Source organism: Mandrillus leucophaeus, unplaced genomic scaffold (assembly GCF_000951045.1).
Source record: "Mandrillus leucophaeus isolate KB7577 unplaced genomic scaffold, Mleu.le_1.0 Scaffold5, whole genome shotgun sequence".
In the NCBI taxonomy this organism is placed as follows: Eukaryota; Metazoa; Chordata; class Mammalia; order Primates; family Cercopithecidae; genus Mandrillus; species Mandrillus leucophaeus.
The window spans coordinates 14,432,676-14,447,029 of record NW_012105364.1 but is presented as its reverse complement, the minus strand read 5'-3'; the positions used below and the strand labels follow the sequence as shown (position 1 = coordinate 14,447,029).

The 14,354-nt window shown below is 36.2% G+C and overlaps 1 protein-coding gene across 2 annotated transcripts in view; it reads left to right on the top strand.

Moving 5' to 3' along the window:
• The window catches only part of CPED1 (cadherin-like and PC-esterase domain containing 1), a 327,742-nt gene that overhangs the window by 74,666 nt on the left and 238,722 nt on the right, over positions 1 to 14,354 (top strand). For both annotated transcript variants that reach the window (XM_011995975.1, XM_011995976.1), the window contains exon 5: positions 6,181 to 6,256. In XM_011995975.1, coding sequence (XP_011851365.1) covers positions 6,181 to 6,256 — 76 coding nt within the window. The remainder of the gene's footprint in view (positions 1 to 6,180; positions 6,257 to 14,354) is intronic.

The window sequence follows — 14,354 nt, the reverse complement described above, 5'->3', positions numbered from 1 at the left end:
GCCCGTCTCGGCCTCCCAAAGTGCTGGGATTACAGGCTTGAGCCACCGCGCCCGGCCTCTCTAATTTCTTTATACCAGCTTCACTTTTAAAAAATTCATACATCATATTTATACATATTTATGAGGTACATGTGATATTTTGTTTCATGCATATGTGCAATAATCAAGTCAGAGTATGTAGGCTACTCAAAACCTTGAGTATTTATTATTTCTATGTGATGAAAACATTTCAAGTTTCTCTTCTTGCTACTTGAAATATACAACACATGCTCTCCATTTTGTTTGTTTGTTTGTTTGTTTTTGCAATGGAGTCTCGCTCTGTCACCTAGGCTGGAGTGCAATGGTGCAATCTCGGCTCACTGCAACCTCCACCTCCGGGGTTCAAGCAATTCTCCTGCCTCAGCCTCCTGAGAAGCTGGAATTACAGGTGCATGCCACCACATCCGGCTATTTTTTTTTTGTCTTTTTAGTAGAGACGAGGTTTCACCATGTTAGTCAGGCTGTTCTCAAACTCCTGACCTCATGATCCTCACACCTCGGCCTCCCAAAGTGCTGGTATTACAGGAGTGAACCACCGCAGACAGCCTCTATTTTTAAAAATAATTTCAACTTTTATTTTAGATTCAGGAGTACACGTGTATTTTTGTTACATGGGTATATTATGTGATGCTGAGGTTTGGGGTACGATTGATCCTGTCACCCAGGTACTGAGCATAGTACCCAATAATTAGCTTTTCAACCCTTGCCCCCCACTTCTCCTCTGCAAGTCTCCAATTTCTCTCACTGTGGTCTTTATGTCCATGAGTACCCAGTGTTTAGCTCCTACTTATAAGTGAGAACATGTGGTATTTGATTTTCTGTTTCTGCCTTAATTCACTTAGGATAATGGCTTTACACTAAATTTAGACAAATACCATTTATCAAGATGAAGGCCACAAAAGGCCTGAGAAACTTGACTTGCAGAATGTCTCAGTAAGTTTACTCTTGGTTTTATTGACTCATTCATTCATTCATTTATTCATACATTTATTTATTCATCTATCCCTTCACTGTTTCTACAATTATTTATTAAACGTATTTATTTAGCTCTATTTTAGGTGCTGGGAAGATAGCAATTAACAATACAGACAAACATATATATTCTTGGGAAGCTTAGACATTTATGGATAGACGGGGAAAATAATTGCTAAGTAATAATATGATAGATGGTAAAAAGCACTAAGGAGAAAAATAAAGCAAGGAGACAAAATATTGGGGGATTGAGTTTAAGATCACCATGAAAGTGACATTTGAGTAAGGCCTGGAAGACAGGGCGCTCCCCATGCCAGGATCTGGGGTAAATCCACCAAGACTCAGAGGAGAGGAACAATAGGCCTACAGTAAAGGGAGAAAGTCTTGGCTGTTTGAGGAATGTAAGGAGATCCAAGTGACTGAACTAGAGTGAATGTAGTAGGAGGTGAGGGCAGAGAGGTACCTGGAGCTGGGGAAGCTCAGCAATGGGGCCACTGGAACCGTCGTAAGGACTGCGGGGTTTTACTCTTGGTAACTGGAGAGTAATTAGATGATTCTGAGCACGCAGATGACAGATGACATGAGTCCATTGACATTTTTACAGGATTGCCTTGATTGTTTTGTTGAAATAAGCTATCCAGCAAGCAAAGACCAAAACAGGGAGACTAATTATTGTAATAATGTAGGTGTGAGACGAGAGTGATGTGGGTTAGCAGAGTAGCAATGGGGTGGTGAGCTGTGGCTAGATCCTGAAGACATTTTAAAGGTATAAATGACAAATAATAATAGCTCACACTTACATCTCCTTACTATTTGCCAGGCACCATCCTAAGTGCTTACATGTTTATTTATGTCCATTCTTTACAAAAAAGGATACTGAGGCACAGAGAAGTTATAAAACTTGTCTAAGACCTCCTAGCTAATAAAACAACCAAGATGCAAACTCAGGCAGTCTCATTTCAATTTTATGTTTTCTTAATCATATCAATAGCACCTTTTGATGTAAATATTTAGGCAAAGCACTTAGAGCCTAACCTAATGAGTATTCTTAAGGAAACACAAATTCTAAATGATATATGCAGATAACTGTCACTCTATAGCAGGAATAAGTTGAAGCTTTATGAACCATGACTTTATTATGTAAACAACACAGATATTCAAAACAGAAGTTGGTTCACATTTGTTGGAGATGTTGTAGAATTGTCGGTAACCTTATAATGAACAAACAGAGGACACTGGCTCAAATTAAGATTACTAATCACATTAGAGTTTTGTAATTTTAGAGCTTAATGAAAATGGTCATAAGATCTGTTATTGAAAATAAACTGCCGGGAGTCTCCCCAGTCAGCAGAATAGTAACAAGAATTTAAAACTAGTAGTCTGCATGATGATAAAAGTGAAGTGAGGTCCATTATTTGGGGTAACACTAAGTTTAGTAACTGGGGCTGTATCTCACCTCAAGTAGACAGGTGCTAGTGTTTCAAAAGCAGAGAGATTGATTTCTAGCTCTAAATTGTTGTAGGATTAGCAGTCCCTAAAGCTAGGATGCTGTTCTTAGTAGTCGGAGTACTGAGAACTACCAAATGGCTCTTATTTTAAAGCAGCCCAGGGAATTTTCAGGTGAATTTGATGGAATGATAATTGCACTTGAGACATGGGGAGAAAACACATTTTTCCTTTGATTAGCTGGTTCTCCTAATTTCTTGTCATTAATTCTTTTCACTGTGGATGATAATGAACAGCTTTGGGAGAAGTTCTAATTTCTTTTCAAGTAAAGGCATGACCATTTCTACAGATACGAGGAAAAAGAGCATTTCTCTAAAATGCAACATGATGTGTGTGTCACTCTTAATGTTCAGGAACAATAAAAGAGTCAATTCTTTCCCCCTCCAGTGTTTTCTTACATTTTATAACTAGTTCAAATTCAGGTGTCCACTGTCCCTAATAAATTAACAATATTATTGTAGTTTTCATTTTTTAATTTATAAGCACTCCATAAATTGTTATAATTAATATTATATTTTTGCTCTTATTAATAGACTGTCTCAAAAGAATTTTTTACTTTTGCTTCGACAATATGTAATAGAAACAATTTAGATGCATATTATCACAGATTAGGACTGTGAAAGGTATGTTGGGATACAAATCTTTTATAATGCATATTCCCTTTTTCAAAACTTGATCTCATAGAAATATCCTAGGGTTTAAATGTTATCATTTCATCTGTGCATTGTAATTCTTTTAAAGATATGAAAGGATTTGTGCTAAATAAAGAAAAATAAGTCCGTTTATAAATATACACACATACACATAGATGCATATCATATATAAGGCATTCAAACCTAATACAAGATCTGTGTATATTAAAAATGATAATTCAGATGATAATGATGTATCAGTGTAGGTTCATCATGTGTAACACACGGCCCACTCTGAAGGGGGATGTCAATAATGGAGGAGGCTGTGCATGCGGGGCAGGGAGTATATGGGAAATCTCTGTGTCTTCTGCTTAATTTTGCTGTGAACCCAAAACAGCTCTAAGAAATAAAGTCCATTAAAAAATAATAATTGCAATGTTAGGCTGGAGAAGCTCATCATATAAAAGTCAGTTAATACAAATTAAAACTCCTTTGATGATGTTCCACTTAATAATGATGCAAATCTTACACATTTTATGATACATATAAAAGTAAAAATACAAAGCACTAGGATATAGAAGAGTATTACTAGGTTTAACAATTAAAAAGTTATCATCTGTGTAATATAGTTGAGTTACCACAACTGTATGACACATGACCCTTGAATGTTTTTACTTCTTTGTGCTGTTATTTTACTCAGTTTAACTGCTAGTTTGGTGCTCAGTTCCAGAGTAGAATAGAGGTGATGTTTCTGGTGTCAGATGTCGCTACGTTTATGTAATCAGCCACACTATCAATTCTAAAGATGTGCTTTGGAGGAAGGAACACAGGGAGAAGTCATTGTGTGGGGGATAGGAAAAGAGAAGGCAGAAGGATAGAACAATTGTTTCCCTTAGCTTGGCTCTATTTTTTTGAAGTGCTTTGTTGGTTAAGAGAAGGTTAGCAATGGATCTGAGTCAGTCCATAACCTTTAATGCCACTCACCCAATGCTGATTCTCTTTCTGAATCATATTGTTAAGGATTCTATTAATTCACCAGCAACTGTGTGATTTTGCCCTGTTTAGGGAAAATGGCTCAATTTCATTGATTTTTGAAGCTTTTCACAGACTAATTTAGAAAGATACTATTGAATTTAAAAAACAAAAAAATCATCTCTATTACAACACTACATTGTAAAAGTTCACAAGGACGCCAAAGTGTGTATTAGTCCTTTTTATTAGTCTCTTATGGGTTCTCTACACTTTCGCAGTGCTGTTTGTTCCCTCCAGCCCTTGTTAAATTCTGAATTGAAGAATTCAGCGTTCTATGAAAGCCCTTCTTTTTCTACATTTAGTTCCTGAGATTTCTCACTTTTGGATTTGAGAAATCGAGACAACCTTAAGATCGAAAGTGTACTGTACTTACAGCCTTTTCTCAATTCTTAGTGCAAATGAATGTAAATGACGTCCACTTTGATATGGTTTGGCTGTGTCCCTACCCAAATCTCATCTTCAATTATAGCTCCCATAATTCCCACGTGTTGTGGGAGGGACCCAGTGGGAGATAATTGAATCATGGGGGCGGTTTCCACCATCCTATTCTCGTGTTAGTGAATAAGTCTCACGAGATCCGATGGTTTTATAAGGGATTTCCCCTTTCACTTGGTTCTCATTCTCTCTTGCCTGCCACCATGTAAAGTATGCCTTTCACTTTCTGCCGTAATTATGAGGCCTCCCCAGCCACGTGGAACTGTGAGTCCATTAAACCTCTTATTCTTTATAAATTACCCAGTCTCGGGTATGTCTTCAGCAGCAGCATGAAAAAGGACTAATACACACTTCGGTGTCCTTGTGGACTTTTACAATGTAGTGTTTAGGAATGCCACTGGTGCAGAATCACAACAATGGGTTCTGCTGAAGCTTGACTTCATTCATACAGAATTGGGCTGAAGTTTATCTTTTTTACAGCTATTAAAGGAAAATTTGCTGAATACATGAACAGGGTTAATAAAGTAGCAAGGACTGGGGAAGATTTCATCGATGCACTGTTCCCAAGCACTTTAAATGAATCAGTTTTTAGAACTGTATCTTATTGATTTGGTAAAAATCTTAGAGCAGAAGTGGAACTTGGAGACTATTAGCTCTAAATGCTTTATTTTGCAAATGAAGAAACTGAAAAAAAAGAGAGCAAATTATGATTCTCCTAAGTGCCCGAAGCGAGCTACCACCCCTGTTTCCAGTTGCCTCTTCTCCAACTGCAACTGGGTTCTTTCTATCAAGTCATGCCAGCAGGACATAGTGGAGAAACTGCAATACTTTATTAGGTTAGGGTGTGTTAATTTGAAAGTAATCAATAATGTCTCAAAAATAAATCCGATTTTCAAGCTAATTTATACAGGTCTCTTTCTGTTGGTTTTAACAAGGTTTTCTCATATTGGGTATTAGTTTGGGGATTAAGTGGATGATGTTAGTTAATCAATCTGTAAATTCACAAGAGAAGGGAAGTATTAAAGTTGTCTGTATCTTTTCTCTTAAAATCTTTTCAAATTCCATATGTTTGAATTTATGATAATATTTACAAAGCTGTCTAAAAAAAAATTTTGGTTGAAATGAAGTTTTGTGGGTGACTGGGTTTTATATTTAGAAATAATAATGCCCTTCATTATAAAGTGAAGAATGTTTATGAAAGTTTGGAACCAGTTTAACACTGAATTACCACTAAATATCAAGTTATTTGTGTTACCATATTTGCCTCAAGTATTTCCTTTTATATTTAGCAAACATCATGGCTTCAAAATATGAAAGGGTTTTCAAAAAGTGGTCCCAAGGACCACTTTTGAAGCTTCCCAGGGGCAAGTTTTAGTTTTATGTTATCAAATAAGCTACTTCATTATTCTGGATTTGCATGTTGACTTGCAGAGATTTGAAGGTGGGGTGTGGGTGGTTTAGACAATGCATCCCATCTATACTTTCTGGGATTTTTGTGTTTGCTTGGTTTTGCTTTAGCATCGATGAATGCCTCACTCACTAGAATCTTTTTCATTCCTTTTAGGCAAACATATTACCAGAAATACAGCAGCCACTTTGCAGAAAGGAAGGATTATGTCAAATAGTTAGAAGATTCCCAGGTAATCTTTCGTTTGCTTCCTTGGGTGTAAATACGTGAGACATGCAGGCTTCCTTAGCAGACAGCAGCTAACACGGTCTCAGGTTAGCATCTTTTGCTCCTTTGTCTATCAATTCCACAATCACAGATCTGCCACAGTTCACAACACTTTGCCAATGAAAAGACCTACAGTGAGGAATAACAACCATAACGTTGGTATTCGTTTAGTTTTGCCTTCTGATTTGCCAGATGAATATATTTCTTATTCTCCTTTCTGTTTGCTTTTAAAATAATTGCTGCTTCATTTTTAAAGTAATAATTACAGTAGTTCTTAGTTATGTAACACTTGGGGTTTTTATCAAAGTATATATTTCTTTATGATTAAATTATTCTGATCCCCAAATTTTCTCCTTTCTGGAATCCTCTCAGTTTGTCTGTGTGTTAAATACAGGACACTGAATGAATAAATTCTGCATTTTAATTATGTTAGGAAGTTGGGACAAAAATTACCATCTTCAATTTCCTCATGGGTTCCCAGAGTGGAAAAAGCATCAGAAGATATATGAGCCCTCATAGATGAAATAGGCCCTCATAGAAAAAATGATAGCCTACTTTAAAAGCCATCGGTGAAAGGATTCCTCAAATTTCTTGTTTTAAATACATTTAATGTTTAATAGTTTATGCTCCCAGAAAGTTCTTTACTACATAATTAAAACTTAGATCTGCATAGCTTTAATTTTGTTTTGTGTTAATTTGTCTCCTAGTTACATCAGGAAACAAATAATCGATTTTAATCCATCAGCTTTCCCATTGGGGTTTCTGCTCCCACTCCAAACATAAACCACACTGGCATGTTCCACTGTGAAGATTACAGTCATCGACTGATATTTACTGAGAATTAAAATAAAATAATAAATCTCAATTCAACTTTCAATTTAAGATACCTATCTAAAGAGCCATGTAAATTTGGTTCTGTAGTTATTGTTTTATATGACAATTATAACGGACTACATAAGCTGAGTGTTTTTTTTTGTTTTTGTAAGTTCTAGCTGGAGAGATTTTTAATCATATAAAAAAAGTAATGTTTTGGGGAGAAGCAAATAAAATAACTATTCTCATTAATGCAATATTAAAATATCCAGAAATTCTTTAGAAAAGGCAATCTGAAGAAGTTATTTTTACATTTTGACCAGAACCTACAGATTTAAAAGTGTGTTTTTCTTTGTTGCTATTTACATTCCAGAATGGTTGATTCAGAACATTAAGTTTCTTTGGCTTTGTACTTAACACAATAATATCATAGAAATGAAAAGCTGTTTATGGTCAGAAATAGATTACCAGTTTTTTAAAAAGTTCCACCAAACAATTCTATATAAATTTACATTTTACGTTTTACGTCCATAAAACTAAGAAGTATTTTCTGTCTTCTTTTGCTTCAAACATTTTTTATTCTCAAAAACAGCTATAAGTTCTAGGCATTTGTAGTTCTTTCTACACTCTGTCTAGTGCATTAATTTTGTATTTATCTCTGTGACTAACAAGATAGTTTCACAGAATGCAGTTTTTTAAGTGGAATTATTTCTACCATCATGTTATCTTTCTCTAGATGAAGATAATTTTCTTAGATGTGTAGCTTTAAAGAAATGTCTGCAGCATGATTTTCTGTGTAGCTTTAAAGAAATGTCTGCAGCATGATTTTCTGATCTAAGTTTTATAAGTAGTAGCTTTTGTTGTGGACTGTTGGTATAAATATATCATATATAATAAATTCAATATTCACAAAATTAAAATTTTATTTGTCGTGAATGCTGAGTATTTAATATTGAATACAGATTAGGTAGCAACATGTCAGTACCTAAATATATGGTATGATTATAAAGGTATGATGGTAAAACTAAACATAATATTATATAATGTAGACATTATATTTAAAGCCAAAATGTCTTGTATAATTTTAAGCTGTGTATCATTTGGAGGTTGACAAAACACAAATTTTGAAACCAAAGATTTTTAGCTCTGCCACCTATTCGCTGTGTGACTTCAGGGGTTTTTTGTTTTTTGTTTTTTTATCCACAAAGTGGAGTTAAGAAGACCCATTTCATAGGTTTAATTTTAAAAGTCAGATAGATTGTATATGTGTGTATGTATAACTTAATTTGAAGAATAAAGCATATTATTTATTATTCCTTACACATGATGTCCAAATAATGGTAACTGGATTACCCTAGATTTGAAAAGTCAAGCAGGCAAAAATCTAGAGGCAAAAGGCCCTGGAATACTTAATGTTTTCTCCCTTTATATGATAAATTATCACTAAGATTTTATCTTTCGGTCAAAAACTGTGAAGGGTTTGAGATCTTAACCCCTCTCACAAGCTCACAGGTCAACCTGCCGCAGTTTCATGGGTATTGGTAGAAGACATGAGATGCCTAGGTTAGAGACCAATGACTTTTTTATTTACAGCTATAAAGGTAAGCCAACTATCAGCACATGTACCAGTTCACTGAAGCATGTAGGCCCTCTGTATCTGTGGGTTCCACATCTCTGGATTCAATCAACCATGGATAGAAGTATTAGGAAAAATAATCTCACGAAGTTCCAAAAAGCAAAACTTGAATTTGCTGCATGCTGAGTATTACATTGAATCCACGGGAATGAAGCAATGTGCAAGCATTGTGTTAGGTATTATAAGTAATCGAAAGATGACCTAAAATATACAGGAGGATTGCGTAGATTATATGCAAGTATGACATCATTTTATATAGGGACTTGAGCACCCATGGATTTTAGTATCCATGACCGGGGTCGGAAGGGTGGGGTGCGGTCCTAGAACCAATCAACTATACTGAGTGGTTTGCATTTCAAGAGAGGAACCCAGAGCTTAGGAAGTTTGAATCTTTATAATGTGCAGTGAGTATGCCCATTCTTTCCAGTAGTTTCCCTTTGCCCCAGAGGGGGACATTATATTTATTATACTGGACAAAAAAATAAATGTTCCTTTGCTCTGGAGTGAGGCACCATCTCTAGTTTTCAAGGCATTCCACTATATAAGTATCTTTGAAAAGCTAGTTCAGAACAAATGTGGTCAGTGCCTCTGTTTGCAAAATGTGCAGGAATATGAAAGATAGATATAGCAGTGTCTCCAACAATTTCAGAGAGGAATACCTAACAAGTCCTAGCTCTGAGTCTGTCATTGTATAATTCTGAGCAAGATTTAAAACTTACTTGTACTGCACTTTTCTTATCTCTAAAAATACAGAGTTTGGCAATGATCAATAATGCTGAAATCTCATAATTCTGCTGTGCCTTTTCCCCATATAGACTTGCCATGGACTTTATCTTCAGTAGTAGGTACAGACAGGAATGCTAAGAAAGGAGAGACGATCATGCTGGTAAATGTGGCTGGAACCCATGCAAGTGAGGCAGGAGGAGGAGTGGTTGGGGATAGCACGTAAGGATAACACAGTCTGTTCCATTCCATAGCCAGAGTGTACCTGACATTAGACTTGTGACTCACATTGAAGGGCACACACCCATGAAATTTTTACTGGCTAGCACAAAGATTTTTTTTTATCTTGCCATTTAATGCTTTGCCTTTTGAAAAAAAAGTTTCATAGTTTTTAGTTGGCCCAAATTTGTTGCTAATGTTTTTTGTTGCTTTTTATTAAGTTTGCTCATTTTGATAAAAGGGAATTTTTCACCATATTTGGAAGACAAATATAAAAGAAAACATAAGAGAACTGTTTTGCTTGGGTTGTGAGCTGTTGTTTTTGTTCTTTTTAGTACAGCATCGCCATCCAAAAAATCCTGGTTAAAAGTGTGCCCAATTTTGGCCATAACTCATTCTTTCCAGTAGTTCTCTATCTTAGCTCTGAGTGCTGACCTTCATGTGAAGCTTGAAATATACTGGGATTTGTATTCAAAGATAGCATTTTGAACATTTTAGGATTTGTGTCCTCATTAAAATAAGTAGCATGTGAGTACATAAAGAAAAAGGAAAATAATAGGTAAAATATAACACCTTTTGTTGTATCAAAAACAGTGGAGCTTTAAAAATTATAGGTAGTATTTACTACTAAATATAAAATATGTCTTCAAAATAATACAATTAAAATAATTTTTAAACATTGACCAATAATAGTTATTTATTTTAGGTGGCACTGATGATTGCTCTTAATATCCCAGGTCTAATATTCTAGCAAACTTTCAGAGAAGGTTAAAGTTTGCTTGTTCTCTGTGTTCTCAAATCCTGATACCCCCTCTCTGTGGATTCTGTGGGCTCCTTAATGCTTCTGTCATTCCAAAGAATCTCACCTCTGTACCAAACATGATTATATTCCTTATGTAAAACATTCCATCCCCAAGTAAAATTCTCATCTCTTTAGTATGACTGACTTCAACTAGGTAATAGCAGAAAGTAAGCTGATGGAACTAATTCAGACTAAATTATACCCTCACCCCAGTTATAAGCCTCTTAGATGTATTTGCATTTTTATAAAAGCAGCTTGCAAACCCAATGAATTTCTAATTGGTAGGATTTCTAGAAGTGCATTCAAATTGCCATTTAATTCATCAGTAAGCCATCCATCCCCAAAGCTTACCGAATTCATCCACTTTTCTCCATCTCTACTATGACCAACCTAGTCCAACTCAGCAGTCTCTCATATTCTTCTCACTTCCTTTCTTGCTCCTAAATAATCCAGTCCATTCTATTATCCAGACTCTAGCCAGATTGGTCTTCCTCCCACCATTTCATCAATAACTGAAGGAAGTTTATTAGGTCTGCTCACATAAGTCTGTTTAGGGACTGAAACAGTACAGCCCAGGTCATCAACTCTTTGATGTTCTGACATAATCCAGGGACAGATTTTATCTAGAATAGGAACGATAAGCCCAAATGCTCACAGGGCCTTGGCATGTGACATAAGAAATTTCCTAACAAATTCAGAAGCTTTAGAGGACAGATAACATGTACCTTTTCAGTATTTGGTCTGCCATCAAATGTAGAGACTTTATTTAGCAAAAGCCATTTGGTCTCCAAGAAGAGAAGAGTTGAAGATACAGGAAAGTACAAGACAGGAGCAAGTGGCCTCACTCACACATCTCTCTCAGCAAGGTTGGAAACCTCTGGATAAATTTTCTCATGTTTCTTATCCCTGTAAAATTCAGTAACCATTAGGATTCAGAACTCATCCAGTGCTCTAGTCCTTCTTCTCCCACTTCCTCATTCACATGCTTTCCTATACTCCTTTCCCTCACACATTCCCGTAGCCCTTGGTAACTCTAGCTTCCATTTTCCCTCACAAAACAGAAATTTTGCTAGCCAAGGATGACAATGAAGCTGGGTGTTTTAATTAAAACTTTACTCTCTGGTATTAGCAGGGATTTTCAACATGTCTTTGCTACTTTTTCTTACTATCATCTACCAACTTTTGAACCATTCAGCTCTTTTTTATTACTATTATTTCTTTTGAGACGAGGTCTCACTATATTGCCTAGGCTGGCCTTAAACTTCTGGGTTCAAGTGATCCTTCTGCCTCCACCTCACAAGTGGCTGAGACTACAGGAGCAGGCCACCATGCCTGGTTCATCCAACATATTTGATAAGAAACTTATCACGTGGATTAATTTCTTCCACTCCATTTCAAATCTGCAATCATTCTTGTCAGTTTTGACATCTGTAAAGATGGTCCTTTAATTTCATCAGCCTAATCTCATAGCTCTTTGAATTTATCCATGACCTCATTTCTTTTCAGCTTCAGCCACCCACCTCTGTAGCCCTGCTCAATAATTTTATCACCACAGCTTTGTCTCTGGAAGCTCAAACTTACTCACCACTTTATAATCACATTCTTTTGGGCTTCCTCATTCCTTCAACACCACCAATCTTGGAAACTCAGATGACGTTTTTGGTAATCTTAATTCTGTCACTTTACCCAAGTCCAACAGTCATTTTTCAAATCACAATTTCTTTGCTACCAAGCCTGGACCATTTAATCTGTCAGCTGAGGTAGAAACACCTGGAACATTCTTTCACACTAGCGCTTAAGCCACCAACCAATTCTAAATTCTGATTTCTCTTTTCCTACACACAAAAAACATGGTAGTAAATTGCACAGTGTGCTGTTCTCTTCCCCTAGGATGCCTTCCTCACTTACTAAAATAGAAAAAACAAATCACACTAATTCTGCAATTGTCAGCTCAACTACCACCACCACCAAGAAAATTGGCTAGTGGCCACTGAATTCACCGCACTCAATTACCCTCTAAAATACTTAGGAAAATTCATACCAAAAAAATTTAAGAACTACTCCTAGCATTCATAGTATAGAAGAATCTAAGATAAACTTCCATGTATTCTGAGGCTGATGGAACTAAATTGTAGTTCCTAATGCTCTGTTCAATTCAGTGTGGGTAGAGGAACCCTGCACCTCCACGATCGGGATGTATTTTAAAAGAAGAGCCAGCAGAATGTGCTGATGGTTGAGATGTGGTTTATAGAAGAAAGTATCCCTAGAGTTTTTTCCAGTTGTTCGTTGAAATAGACAAATCAGACAGTGGGAAATAGAGCATTAATTTGTCAGTCAACCATAGGCTTAAGAGAAGTCACGTGGCAGATCACAGACACATTTCTTCCGATTTGAGCATATTGGTTTTAAAATGAAATATAAATGTATATATATGAAAATGAGTATCCCAACCAATGATAATTACTAGAAATGTTTTTGTGTATACATTTCATACAAAAAATTTAAACTTGTTTTTTTAGACATTGACTTGAGTATCTTCAGAGTGAAGTCTACCTAATTTGCTAAGATAGATTTACACTGTTTCCTCTGTGTTCTTATTATACCTTGAAAAGCCTCCATTGTAGCAGTGTCACAATGTGGCTTTGTTGCACAGTTGACCCTTGAACAGTGAAAGCGTTAGAAGCACTGACACCCCATGAACTTGAAGATTTGCCCATAACTTTTGATTCCCCCAAAACTTAACTATTAATGGCCTACTGATGACTGAAGCCATACTGATAAAATAAACAGTCAATTAACAAATACTTTGTATGCTATATGTATTATATACTGTATTTTTATAATAAAATAAACTAGAGAAAACAATATGTTATTAAGAAAACCATAAGGAAGAGAAAATACATTCACTGTTTATTAAGTGGAAGTGGATCATCATGAAGGTCTTCATCCTCATCACCTTCATGCTGAGTAGACTGAAGAGGTGGAAAAGAGGAAGGTTTGGTTCTGCTGCCTTGGGGAGGGATAGGCAGGGGTGGTGGAGGAGGGGGAAGAGGAGGCAGAGGCAGGCACACTCAGTGTAACTTTACAAAATGTATCATAATTTCTGTCTGACTTTTTTGCTTTTTCATGTCTCTAAAAATGTTTCTACGTAACACCAGTCCTTCTACAGTTTACCTTAGCTTCAGTGCCCATATCATAGAAGGGCTCATGTTGTAAAAGAAGTCAAAAGCCCTCTTGTGTAATGCGAACCCTTCTTCCAGGTTGTCTAATGTCAACTTGTTTTCTGGTGCTGCTTCTTCTACATCTTCTTCATGATCTGGTACTTGTTTGGAAGGACTCATCTCCATGAAATCACGAATACTTCAAGTTATCTTTTGTTAATTCCTCTGGTGTGGTGTCTATACACTCTTAAATTTCTCCAAGACCCATATCTTGAAACCCTTCACCTCTTCCCCTTTTTTTTTTTTGCCAAATCCACAAATTATTTCACAATTTCCTTGACTGGCTCTCTCATTAATCATGGAAAGCCACGTACAACATTGGGACACAGTTTTCTCCAGCAGGAATTTATTCTTTTGGGCTGATGGTTTTCATGGCTTTTTCTATAGCAACAGTGGCATCTTCAATGGTGTAATCCTTCCAGATTTTCATGATGTTCTCTCTGTTGGAGTTCTCTTCCATAGCACTGACAATCCTTTCCATAGAGTACTGTGTATAATGAGCCTTAAAGATCCTATGACCCCCTGATTTGGAGGCTGAATTAGAGACATTGTGTTTGAGGGCAAGTAGACCACTTTGATGCCTTCAAAGTGTAGAGCTCATGCAGTTCTGTGTGATCAGGGTCATTGTCCAATGTGAAAAGAACTTTAG